Consider the following 13,142-nt stretch of genomic DNA (forward strand, 5'->3'; position numbering starts at 1 on the left):
AACCCTGGTAATAATGACAGAGGATTATATTAGTGATATAAACCCGGGTAATAATGATAGATGAATATATTAGTGATTTAAACCCGGGTAATAATGACAGATGATTATATTAGTGATATAAACTCCTGGTAATAATGATAGATGATTATATTAGTGATATAAACCCTGGTAATAATGATAGAGGATTATATTAGTGATATAAACCCGGGTAATAATGATAGAGGATTATATTAGTGATATAAACCCAGGTAATAATGATAGAGGATTATACTAGTGATATAAACCCGGGTAATAATGATAGACGATTATACTAGTGATATAAACCCGGGTAATAATGACAGAGGAGTATACTAGTGATATAAACCCGGGTAATAATGACAGAGGATTATATTAGTGATATAAACCCGGGTAATACTGATAGAGGATTATATTAGTGATATAAACCCGTGTAATGATGATAGAGGATTATATTAGTGATATAAACCCGGGTAATACTGATAGAGGATTATATTAGTGATATAAACCCGAGTAATAATGATAGAGGATTATATTAGTGATATAAACCCGGGTAATAATGATAGAGGATTATATTAGTGATATAAACCCGGGTAATAATGATAGAGGATTATATTAGTGATATAAACCCGGGTAATAATGACACCCGGGTAATAATGATAGAGGATTATAGTAGTGATATAAACCCGGGTAATAATGACACCCGGGTAATAATGATAGAGGATTATATTAGTGATATAAACCCGGGTAATAATGATAGATGATTATATTAGTGATATAAAGCCGGGTAATAATGATGGAGGATTCTATTAGTGATATAAACCCGGGTAATAATGTTAGAGGATTATATTAGTGATATAAACCCGGGTAATAATGGTAGAGGATTATATTAGTGATATAAACCCGGGTAATAATGATAGAGGATTGTATTAGTGATATAAACCCGGGTAATAATGATAGAGGATTGTATTAGTGATATAAACCCGGGTAATAATGACAGAGGATTATATTAGTGATATAAACCCAGGTAATAATGACAGATGATTATATTAGTGATATAAACCCGGGTAATAATGATAGAGGATTATATTAGTGATATAAACCCGGGTAATAATGATAGAGGATTATATTAGTGATATAAACCCGGGTAATAATGATAGAGGATTATACTAGTGATATAAACCCGGGTAATAATGATAGAGGATTATATTAGTGATACAAATCTGGGTAATAATGATGGAGGATTATACTAGTGATATAAACCCGGTAATACTGATAGATGATTATGTTAGTGATATAAACCCGGGTAATAATGATAGATGATTATATTAGTGATATAAACCCGGGTAATATTGATAGAGGATTATATTAGTGATATAAACCCGGGTAATAATGGTAGAGGATTATATTAGTGATATAAACCCGGGTAATAATGATAGATGATTATATTAGTGATATAAACCCGGTAATACTGATTGATGATTATATTAGTGATATAAATCCGGGTAATAATGATAGAGGATTATACTAGTGATATAAACCCGGGTAATAATGACAGAGGAGTATACTAGTGATATAAACCCGGGTAATAATGACAGAGGATTATATTAGTGATATAAACCTGGGTAATACTGATAGATGATTATATTAGTGATATAAACCCGGTAATACTGATAGATGATTATGTTAGTGATATGAACCCGGGTAATAATGATAGAGGATTATACTAGTGATATAAACCCTGGTAATAATGACAGAGGATTATACTAGTGATATAAATCCGGGTAATACTGATAGATGATTATATTAGTGATATAAACCCGGTAATACTGATAGATGATTATGTTAGTTATATAAACCAGGGTAATAATGATAGAGGATTATACTAGTGATATAAACCCTGGTAATAATGATAGATGATTATATTAGTGATATAAACCAGGGTAATAATGATAGAGGATTCTATTAGTGATATAGACCCGGGTAATAATGATAGCGGATTCTATTAGTGATATAAACCCGGGTAATAATGATAGCGGATTATATTAGTGATATAAACCCGGGTAATAATGACAGAGGATTCTATTAGTGATATAAACCCGGGTAATAATGACAGATGATTATATTAGTGATATAAACCCGGGTAATGGGTGGATAGCGGATTTCTGCAGATCCCTCATTAACCCCCTCCGCCCCGGACGCTGGGTGCCGTTTCGCGCATGCGCAGTCCGGAAGTGATGTTCCGTAACCTGGATAACCCGCAGCTCCAGTGAGTGCGCATGCGCAGTGTGGGCTCCGGGCCGGGTGTGTCGGTCCCGCCGTCTCACGGTCCTGGTTTCCGGTCAGGATGTCGGACGCCACAGTGGCGGATACTCGCCGGCTAAACTCCAAGCCGCAGGACCTGACAGATGCCTACGGGCCGCCCAGCAACTTCTTGGAGATCGACATCTTCAACCCCCAGACGGTGGGAGTGGGACGGAACCGGTACACTGTGTACGAGGTCCGCATGCGGGTGAGCTATGTCCGCGATCCAACCACGCCGGGCCCCCGGGTGTCAGTGTGTGTCAGAGTGTGTGACTGGGGCCATGCAGGGAGCCTGGAGAAAGGACCACACTGTCCCTTTAATTACACATTTATATACAGTGTGTCCATCTGTATTAATACACTGGATATATCTCCCATGTTGCATGGATTATAATGTGGGAATAACATGTATATTTTCAGCAACCCTGCTAACGTGATCTTTGCCTTTATTGCTACATGATGGCTGACCTTTGAACCCCCAGCTGATGTGCACCAAGTTGCCCATTGTGCCTGCAAAGCCTTATGGGAAATGGAGTACACAGAAATTTGGAGTGCAATGAGATGGCTATCAGTGCTGCAATTTATAAGCATGGGGTTGTGTTAGTTGTCAGTGATTATAGGGATGAGCTGTGAAGGAACATGACTAGTTTCCTTTAGTCTAAATGGCAATAGCTGGACCTGTTATTTAAAAGGTGGGCAAGAAGATGTACAGCACTGCAGAATTTGTTGGCGCTATCTAAATAATCATGTAATAAACTCCTGTGACATTGCTGTTTGGTCTACACAGCCGCCTACTGTCATATTGGTACACGACAGCGTAAATCACCTAAAATATTTTTTGTTCTTCTAGGAATATTAGTGAAAATAGTTGTCACATTTCCTATTTTCTTCCACAGAAGAATTACTTGTGACGTTTGCTCGCGACCATTTACCTCAAACTAATACCACTTCCGATATTACTGGTTTAGGTGATGCAAGTCTGATCTATAAAATCCTTAGTGTTTGATCCTTAGCTATTACATCATTGTCTGTTTGCGCCTAGTTGGCCATATACAAATATGGGCCCTTTGTGAGATGAGATCACAATAATTGTTCCTGCTAATGCCTCTTTTGAAGACTCAACCACTTAAGCAAATGAGAAATTCTGTATCAATCCTGTTGCAAAAATAACCCTAAAGAACACTTATTGTAGGGGAAAGATTTTATCTTCATGATCCAGTTTATTTTGTTGACTTGATATCACTTGCCAGTTATGTTCTTCTCACATCAAATTTTTTTTTCTCTGCTTACTGGCTTGAATATTTTGCTGCTGTTTTACAGTACTCCCATAAAGATGTTTCTGGAAAGGTTATTTAATTGGGTACACATTTGGGGTTTATATGTTAAACCGCATCTCTTCACGAAGTACCATATTACATTTTGCGAATTCAGCTGGTTGTGTTCGCCTCAATGCTTCTCTGTTTGATTGTTAGAGGGACACTCTAAGCACCAAAGTACTACATCTTAATTTAAGGAAAGATGAGGGAAGAAGAGCATTTCTATTAGAAGGGAAAAACCTAACCGCTCAACATTTACGTGGGATAAACGGACAACGCCAAACTTATTCAGGCTTAAAGGGACACTCCAGGCACCCAGACCACTTCTGCCCATTGGAGTGGTCTGGGTGCCAACTCCCATAACCCTGCAAGTGTAATTATCGCAGTTTTCATAAACTGCAATATTTACTTTGCAGGGTTAAGTCCTCCTCTAGTGACAGCCACTAGAGGATACTTCCATGTTCATAGAACATGAAACGTGTGTTATAACGACGCTGGACGTCCTCACGCTGTGTGAGGACCTCCAGCGTTGCCGAAATACCCATAGGAAAGCATTGAAAGCATGTGCATTAGTTCTTCCCCGCCGCCGGCCGCGCATGCTCTTTAGGTCTCCCCCGCCGGGGGACATCGGCGCTGGATACAGGTAAGTCACTGAAGGGGTTTTAACCCCTTCAGCAACCTGGGGTGGGAGGGAGAGGGGAACTGCAGTGCCGGGAAAACGGTTTGTTTTCCTGGCACTGGAGAGTCCCTTTAACCCCTTAAGGACCAAAATTCTGGAATAAAAGGGAATCATGACATGTCACACATGTCATGTGTCCTTAAGGGGTTAAAGCTGCCTCTCCGGTTTATGTTGTTTCATAAAGGTGTTCTGTGATTTATCCCTTTACTGGTCTGCAAATGGCTTAGGAAGCTGCTAGCATTCCTGTTGAGCGGTCCTTTTATTCCTGACATAATTTGAAGTCCTGCTTTTTCAAACGACTTTCTAATCATGGAAGTAAGCAACCTTATTGATGATGTGGATGCTGCTTAATGGAACACTACAGTGTTAGGAATACAGAATGTCTATACCTTATGCCAGGGGTAGGCAACCTTTTAGCAGCACTGTGCCGATATAGGATTGTGATGTCCCGTAGCGTGCCGGTCCTATTTTTTTTATAAATCGAGGTGTGTATGCCGACGTATTCTGCTTGTTATTTTTACTGTAATTTCTTTGTATCGTTGTATTTGTGCGTATATATGCAGGGCTGTCTTTAATAATGACTGGACCCTGGGCAAAGCATTTGCTTAGGGCCCCCTGGACCCTGTCCCCCCTTCCCAGGCATGCAATCACGTCCTCCACTTTAACACAGTGGCGGACCTAAAGTAGAGAGGTGCAAGAATTCTTGGCGGTCTCCCTGTTGCACGGGTGATTAAAAGGTAGATCCCCATCTGTCGTGCAACTCCAGAATAGCATTGACAGCTGGGGCTCGACCATTTACTCATGTTTGCAGGTCTGTTTTTAGCACTAAGCAGTTTTTGTGTGTTTTTGTGGAATATGTTTGTATGTGGTGTTGGCGTGATTGCAAACGCCGGCACACAGGCATACCGACACACCGACACACACACTGATACAGACATACACTTTAAAACTCACCCTCCAGTTTCCTACCTTTCCTGCTGGTGGCTGAAGGCGTTGGGAGTTGGGGTCTAGAGCTCTTGGCCAGCCCCCCTCCAATCTGCCTACTCTTCTTTCCTGCGCGCTCCTCTCTTTGTGGGAGGAAGTGATGCAAGGCCGTCACTTCCTCCCAGTCTGCTGCCGAAAAGCAAGGGGCCCGCTCACGCTGTTAAAGCACCTCAGCGTGTGACCGGGTCCCTGCTGACAGAAGCCCAGCGGGTGGTCCTTTGTGCATGGGCCACCCGGTGGGCCTCCTTAGTGTGCAGATTACCAGCCAGAGGGTTAGAAATAGTTGAGGCCAGCAGGGCTCACGGTGCAGCTGCCCAGTTTGCCCCGCGTTAAAGAAGGCCCTGCGTATATGAGCTATTATATTGTTTATGTTCATGAGTAGTTTATGGTATTGTGTATGATACATATGAATGTAAGCTGTGTATGGGTGCTGCTTGTGGAATTGTGTGTGTGTGGATGGATATGTCAAAGTGTGTGTTTGGTAGTGTGTGGGGGCTGTTTGGGGTATTGCATGTGGGGTTGTGTGCATGTATGTGGATTGTTAGTGGTGTTTCGTTTGTGCGGATTGTGTGTATGTTTGTGTGTGGGCTGTCCGTATTATTTGTATGAAGGGAGGGTTATTCTGCATTTCTGTGTATATCTAGCAGTGTGGGTGACTTCCCTGGGTTCCAGTGGGGACTAGTCCGGCAGGTACATGTCAAGGACAGGAGCTGCAACAGCAACTGCGAGCTGCTCTACTACAGAGTGGCTTCCTATTCACAAGTGCTGGGAGGAAGTAATCGGAGATCACTACCTCTACGTGCAGCAATGCATAAATTGAGGATTGTCCTTCACCACCTTTTCGGATTAGCAGATATATGAAGTTTTACTGGGACTCCTGATAGGCCAGAGCCTGTTTGGCTCTAGCAGCCTTGAGTGCCGTGCAAAGACACCTCGAGTGCCGTGCATGGCACTAGTGCCGTAGGTTGCCTACCCCTGCCTTATGCTATAGTGCCCTGGTGGCCATTTAGGTTCCCCCACTTGCAGGGAAAATAAAAAACTGAGATCAATGATCTCAGCTATTCTAATCCTTTCTAGTAGGAAGCATTGGGGGCTATCTGCACCAATCAAATAGTCTCTCTAAGAGATGATCAATCACTTTGGCATGAAATGTGGAACTAATTTCAGATTTGCTCTATCTGGGAGACATAGTGAGCTATAGTGTCCTCTGGTCCCCCTCCCTCATGGCACATAAAGGGTTAAAAACACTTTATTCACTTTCCCGATTCCAGCGCTGATTCCTTGGCGATTGGTCGGCACTCTGCCTCCTGTAACACCATCTGAGAGGTAGACCTAATGCGCATGTGTGTTAAGCACTGCAAGTGCATTAGGCCCTATTGAAATAGATTTTTATTTTTTTAGTCCCCATTATCATTGTAGGCATATCTTCGGCTGTAACATAAGACTTTTTTGGAGGTCTGATTCAAAGAGCTCCTTTCATGAATCCTTTAATTACTGGATCTATCCGTGCAATATTGGTTATATTAGAAAAGGCTGATGCTTGAACTTTTAGATAAGTATTGGAAAATATTAAAGGACCATTCCACAGCCCAAAAGCACTTCAGTTTATAAAAGATCTGATTTTCTGTGAGAAATCATCAGGTTTTTATAAATTAACTAGGGAACCCCCCCCCCTCCCCCCCCCCCCGGCTGTCAATCAAACAGCCAGGAAGGATTCCTTCTTACATCTGTTTTCTCCACTGAGCTAAGGGAAGTGGCAGGCACACTCTCTACTTGACCTCAGACCAGCTCCTCTGCTCCAGACATGCAGCTGTACTCCCAATGTATACATACATAAAAATATGCATGTATTCATTGGGGGTATATCTACTAAACCTCTGCGCATAATTTATGCTAAATAATTAACAGGAGAAAGACCTACATATGCTAGCAATGTGTAGATAGCATAATTTGTACCAGGCATGACATGTACAGTTTAAAGTCCAACTTTAACATCAAAACTGCACTACATAGCTGGCTTCTGGTCACTGATCCTTCTGGATCATAGCCCATGCTGTGCTTTAAACAAATAACATTTCTAAAGCTATATGAATTTTAAAACACAATGCCTGCCTGTGCTCATTTGCTGTCAAACTGGGAACAATTTCTTGAGTTTTTGTGCCAATGGGGGACTTTCCAAAGTCCAACTTCAGATATTCAAGTGATGCATAACAGTAGTTTTCTATTTGCACTGTGTGGAGTTTTGTGTTTAATATCGCCACAATTGTTTTGGTACCTAGCTATGTATGTATGTGTATATGTATTTTATGTATGTGACGCATTTGGCTAATTAAAAAAAACAAAAAAAAACGGCTATTGAATGTATTTTAGATTAAGATTGTGCATGAAAATATCAGTGGTTCATTGTATTAACAATCAAATGTTAATCAGATTTAGCCTAATGGATCCTTGCTATTTTCAGATTTATCTAATTTCTGCAGAGAGATTCGTATGAAAATAGCTCAGCCAAATAACACCAGAATCTCCATATTATAGTTGGGAGAAAACAAAGCTGCCACTTAAAAGGACTCTATGGTGTCAGGAATACAAACATGATCGCTCTCGTAAGGGTATTTTACTCACTTCCCCCCCCCCCCCCTTAATGCGGTTGGGACTGCCTGGTACCAGCTCTGGCCTCAGCCAATCCAATGCTTTCCCATAGGAAAGCGTTGGGAGGGTATTGTGCATGCGCAGCAGAACGCTGCTCCAATCATTGAGTCAATGAATCTCTATGGTGAACGTTCAGCACCTCCATGCATGGTGTGTAGACCTGAACATCAGTGCTAAATCTGTGCAGCACTGGACTAGGAAGCACCTCTAGTGGTGTTACTCAAGTTATTTCTAGGCAGCAATATACACACTGGCTTTTATCTGAAAAGGCTGTAGTTCGTCTTAAAGGGACACTATAGTCACCAGAACAACTACAGCTTATTGAATTTATTCTGGTGAGTAGAATCATTACCTTCAGGCTTTTTTTGCTGTATGCACTTTCTTTTCAGAGAAAATGCAGTGTTTACAGCCTAGTGATAACTTCACTGGCCACTTCTCAGATGGCTGTTAGAGATCCTTCCTGGGTCATGGCTGTCTAAAATGCATCCAAACATTCAGTGTCTCCACCCTCTGCATGCCAACGCTGAACTTTCATCATAGAGATTAATTGATTCAATTCATCTCTATGAGGAGATGCTGATTTGCCAGGGCTGTGTTTGAATTGTGTTTGCTCTGCCTCTGATCTGTCTTTGTCAGTCTCAGCCAATCCTATGGGGAAGCATTGTAATTGGATCAGGCTACCACTTCTTCTGGTGGCAGTGGGCAGGTCTAAAGGAAACAGGCACAAAGCAAGCAGCTCTAGGCTTGCATACAAGTAAGATTTTGTATATTTAGGGAGGCATGAGGGCACCAAGATGGCTAGATGGTGGTTTTAACCCTATAAGGTCAGGAATACATGTTTGTGTTCCTGACCCTATAGTGCTCCTATAAAGGGACACTCCAGGCACCCAGACCACTTCTGCCCATTGGAGTGGTCTGGGTGCAAACTCCCACTACTCTTAACCCTGCAAGTGTAATTATTGCAGTTTTTTTATAAACTGCAATAATTACATTGCAGGGTTAACTCCACCTCTACGTGCTGTGCTAGAGCGTCGCTGGATGTCCTCACGCTATGTGTGTGCGTATGTATGAATAGGTTTTAAGGAGAATTTCATATCATTACACATTTAAGAGGTGGTGGAGGTAGTGTTAGGCTGTCTTAATATCATGGTGACTTAATGGTGCAGTTTTTCTAGTCTGTATCAGGGAAATATTAACAGAAGGCTAAATTATGGCTAGTGCATATGTTTGAAATACCTGACTTTACAATTGTTTTGCAAAACATGTCAAAAGGTTGAATTGTGAGAACCAAACCGTATTTGGCTGCAGAGAATATATATATTTTCACAGTGGCAGCATAGGTTTATGCTGCTGGAGTAGAGTGCAACGATTTCCTTTTTTCTCTCTGGCTACTTAATCCACCTCCCTCGATGATGTGCAGACTAGAGGCCCTTTTTTGTTGGAGAGGTGACTGTCCGCAATGAACCCTGGCTGTAACCTCATGGCTCGGTGAGTTACAAGCGATTTATTTTACTCCCTGATTAAAGCAGCTCTGCCACCTTCTGCGAGAAGATCTATAGATATTATCTCGTGATGAACAACATAATGCTATATTCCCACAGCTGTTGCTAGCAATTGCTGTAGTAAGTGACAAAAAGGATGGCAGTAATTCCGCTTTTCTTCTGATTAAATCCTACTTAGACAAAACTATTCCCTACTTTGTCTTATATCTTCCCCTGGAAGAGCCAGTTAGTGGCGAAACGTGCGTCAGGACAGTTGTGTATGTTGACGGCTGATTTAGGACGATGCTGCACCATATACTTTAGTTTGAAGATTGCCACCACATACTCATTTAATATCTACTCTTTGATTATTTTTATACCTTAATTTTTTGCATTTCGATTTTTTTTTTTTTTTTTTTAATTCTTTATTTTTGTTGTGCATGTAGGTACAGCTGTGCTTGAATTGCCACAATGGCATTCTCAAGCGCGTTTTGTAGAAACATAGTATAATATGAATATGGCATGAGTACAACTTGCACATTTTACTTAATTAGTGGTTCAACATCATAACGGTGTAACATAAGCTTACGAAACAACAGCGTTCACGTATATGCATACTGGCTTATCGTTGGCTTGAGTGTGTGTCCTGTTTTAGAAGCAAGTTGAGCAATAACAGGCTGAGTTTTAGTGATGAGTTACTGCGGTGCTATAAGTTGCTGCAGTTTAGTAAGTGCTTGAACCTGCTTGTCGGTGGGGAGACATAGGCCTGTGCTACAGAACCTACGAAATGCCTGACATGTATATTGTGAAACGAGTAAATGACTTGAGATTAGGCTCAAAGAGTGAAAGTATCTCTCAGTAGGGCGATAGAACTGAAGACCAAAAGCAAAAAGCAGAATTAAAAGAAAAGCAGTATAGAACATAATGTGTTAAGGATGGTAGGCTTTCTCGCTCTGTCCCTACAGTCCTCCCATCCCCTGCTTTTTGCCATTCTGTATTTTGTTGTGTAATGGTACAGATATAAGTATGCAGTGGCGTATGGCAGAAATCTAAGCATTGTATGGGAAACAGAGTTGCTTGTCTTGGTACGTTGCACATTTTGAAATAAAACAAGAAATGACACAAGATGAGGGTGCATGAATGGGTTGCATTTCTGATCCACAATACCCAGTATCCCCGGTTGTGCCAACGTAACTGATATTCCGAGGTGGGATTAGGATGTTACGTTGCCCCCCCAGGCCTAAGTGGCCTACGGCAGTTCATTTAGGTCCCGTCCACCCACTACTTCACTTCTGTCTCGTTTTATATGTACACCGGTGGTATCGTACGTCTCATACCTGTGGGGTGTTGGTGGGTTTGGTGGTCTTGTCTGGGGGTACCTTTCTTCCCTCCCTCGTGAGTTGGATGCAGAGGTTTTTGCGTGGTGTTGGCTGCATGTATGGGTTCCCTGGGCAACATTGTGATCTTGTCGTGTTAGCCGTTTGTTTGTTTGTTTTCGACATGTTTATTGCTCATTGACAGGTGAAGGGTCGGGGAGGGTGGACCAGTGCTGTCGGGTTTGTGTTGGGGGGGGGGTCTTTGCCACTGTGTGGTTGTTCGGCCTGGATCATCTGTGTGTGGTATGTTCCTCCAGAGTGGAGGGGTATTGCTTCCAGTATCCTGGAGTGACGGAAGAGGGTGAGGAGGAGGGGGTCTGGTCTGGAGGCAAAGGATGGGATCTAGTAGGAGAAGGGGGGTGTCAGCGGGTCGGCTCCGGGTCCCCTCTCCCGCCACCGCCATGCGTGGGGAGGCATCCGGAGGTGGCTCCGCCGTATGTGGTGTCCTTGTTTGCACTATGGGGGCTATTCTATCGCCGCTGAAAGTTGTGTAGTTCCGGGTTGGGTAGATTGTTGTTTAGCCAATGTGTCCAGTGGTACCAGATTTTCTGGTAGGTTTGGCTCTTTCCCTTTGCCATCAGGATGATTTCCTCTATGTTCCTGATGTCTTCCACTCTAGTGATCCAATCCTTAGTGGAGTCGGGACGAGGTTGCGCGCAGCGTTTATCAAATATGGAATGACGGTTTTCTTGTAGGTCTTCAGCGGTATGGGGGTCATGTGGAGCAGATAGGTTTCTGGGGTGTATTCAACTGAGTCGTCCGTGAGTACCGAGATGATCCGGTGTATCTCTTACCAATATGGTTGGATCTGGGTGCACGACCACCATATGTGGAATAGCGTGCCCAGCTCCTTGCCGCATCTCCAGCATTCCGGTGCGCAGGTGTTGCTAATAGAAGCGAGTTTCTATGGGGTTTTGTACCAGTGAGAGATTAGTTTGTATCCGAATTCCTGGTATTTCGTGCTGATTGACGACTTATGCGTCAGCGTAAAGGCCTTGGTCCATTGTTCTATTGTCAGAGGGTGGCCTAAGTCTCGTTCCCAGTGTTTAGTGAAATACGGAAAGTTCTGATTTGTTGGTGGTGTCTGCAGTAGCCGGTAAAGCAGCGATATGGCATGTGGTGGGGGGAGTGGTTGGGTGCACATTGTCTCAAACGTGGTTAGCGGTCTGTCGGACGAATTTATGTTAGGTACTTGTTTGAGTCTGAGTGTGATTTGGTGATGTCTAAATCTTGTCAGTAGATCTGGAGGTTCCGGCGTGGGCAGTTCAGGGAGCGGTGTAATGGCTCCATTTGTGAGCAGGTGGTGTAGGTTACATTGTGGCGGCAGTCCCAGGCTGGTCATTGTACGGGCGGTGTCCAGGCCCCTAACTGCCGGGTTACCCGTGATGGGGTAGAGGGGGGGAAGTCGGTGGGGAGAGGTCCGCCCCTGCTGATATTTTCTTCCAGATGTGGAGGGTGGCGGCTATTGTGGGGTGGCTTCGGTCTCCCCTGGTCACTGGTGTTGTGTGTTGCCACGGGAGTGTTCGCAGAGGAAGTGTCGTGAAGCTGGCTTCTATGTTTGTCCAGAGTTTATCCGGGGGTGCTGTTGTCCATTCGATCACCCATAGTAAGTGGATGGCTCGGTGGTATGTGGCTAGGTCAGGGAGCCCAAGGCCGCCCTGCGGTTTGGGTTTGATCAGGATCTCATATTTAATTCTGGCCATCCGGTTGTTCCATATGTATGTTGTGAAGGCTCTGCGCACCTGGGCGAAGAATGTCTGGGGGATTGGTATTGGCAGTGTCTGCAGAAGGTACAGGAACCTTGGGAGCACGTTCATTTTGAGGACACTCACCCGCCCCAGCCAGGTGATATGAGGCACCGTCTCCAGTAGGGGAGGGAAGTTGAGTCGGTAAGAGGTGCGAGATATCAGAGGTTATCCAAACTCCCAGGTACTTGATTGCTTCCTTGCTCCAGCAGAGTGGGAAGCGCGTTTTAAGTGAGGGTATCAGTTTGCGGTCACATCCGATGTGGAGGATTTCCGGTTTTGTTTAGTTGCGATTTATTATTTTTGCTTTTTCAGCTACCTTCTATTCAAGAAACAAGTACTCCCTAAGAGAGAAACCTAGTAGAGAGTACAGAGAAAAGGGGTTATAGGGGTGGCAAAAAGGGCATAACCCTATATATAGCACAAGTAAAGAGGAAAAAAATGAGGCAGGATCACCCCGTAACCAACCGGGCTGATCCACCTCAAAAACCACCCCAATAGGAGCGTCTAAGAACTTAACAAAAAAAAAATGAATAAACTTTGTTAGATATGTATACTGAGCCATGCAGATAATCATTTGTTTTATTATCCTA

The 13,142-nt window shown here is 43.2% G+C and overlaps 1 protein-coding gene across 1 annotated transcript in view; it reads left to right on the forward strand.

The window, feature by feature from the left end:
- Positions 1–2,257: 2,257 nt before the first annotated feature.
- SNX12 (sorting nexin 12) overlaps positions 2,258–13,142 on the forward strand; it is a 70,684-nt gene continuing 59,799 nt past the window's right edge. Inside the window, exon 1 of the mRNA XM_063432257.1 lies at positions 2,258–2,527. Coding sequence (XP_063288327.1) covers positions 2,363–2,527 — 165 coding nt within the window. The 5' untranslated portion in view covers positions 2,258–2,362. The remainder of the gene's footprint in view (positions 2,528–13,142) is intronic.

Source organism: Pelobates fuscus, chromosome 9 (genome assembly GCF_036172605.1).
Source record: "Pelobates fuscus isolate aPelFus1 chromosome 9, aPelFus1.pri, whole genome shotgun sequence".
Taxonomy (NCBI): Eukaryota; Metazoa; Chordata; class Amphibia; order Anura; family Pelobatidae; genus Pelobates; species Pelobates fuscus.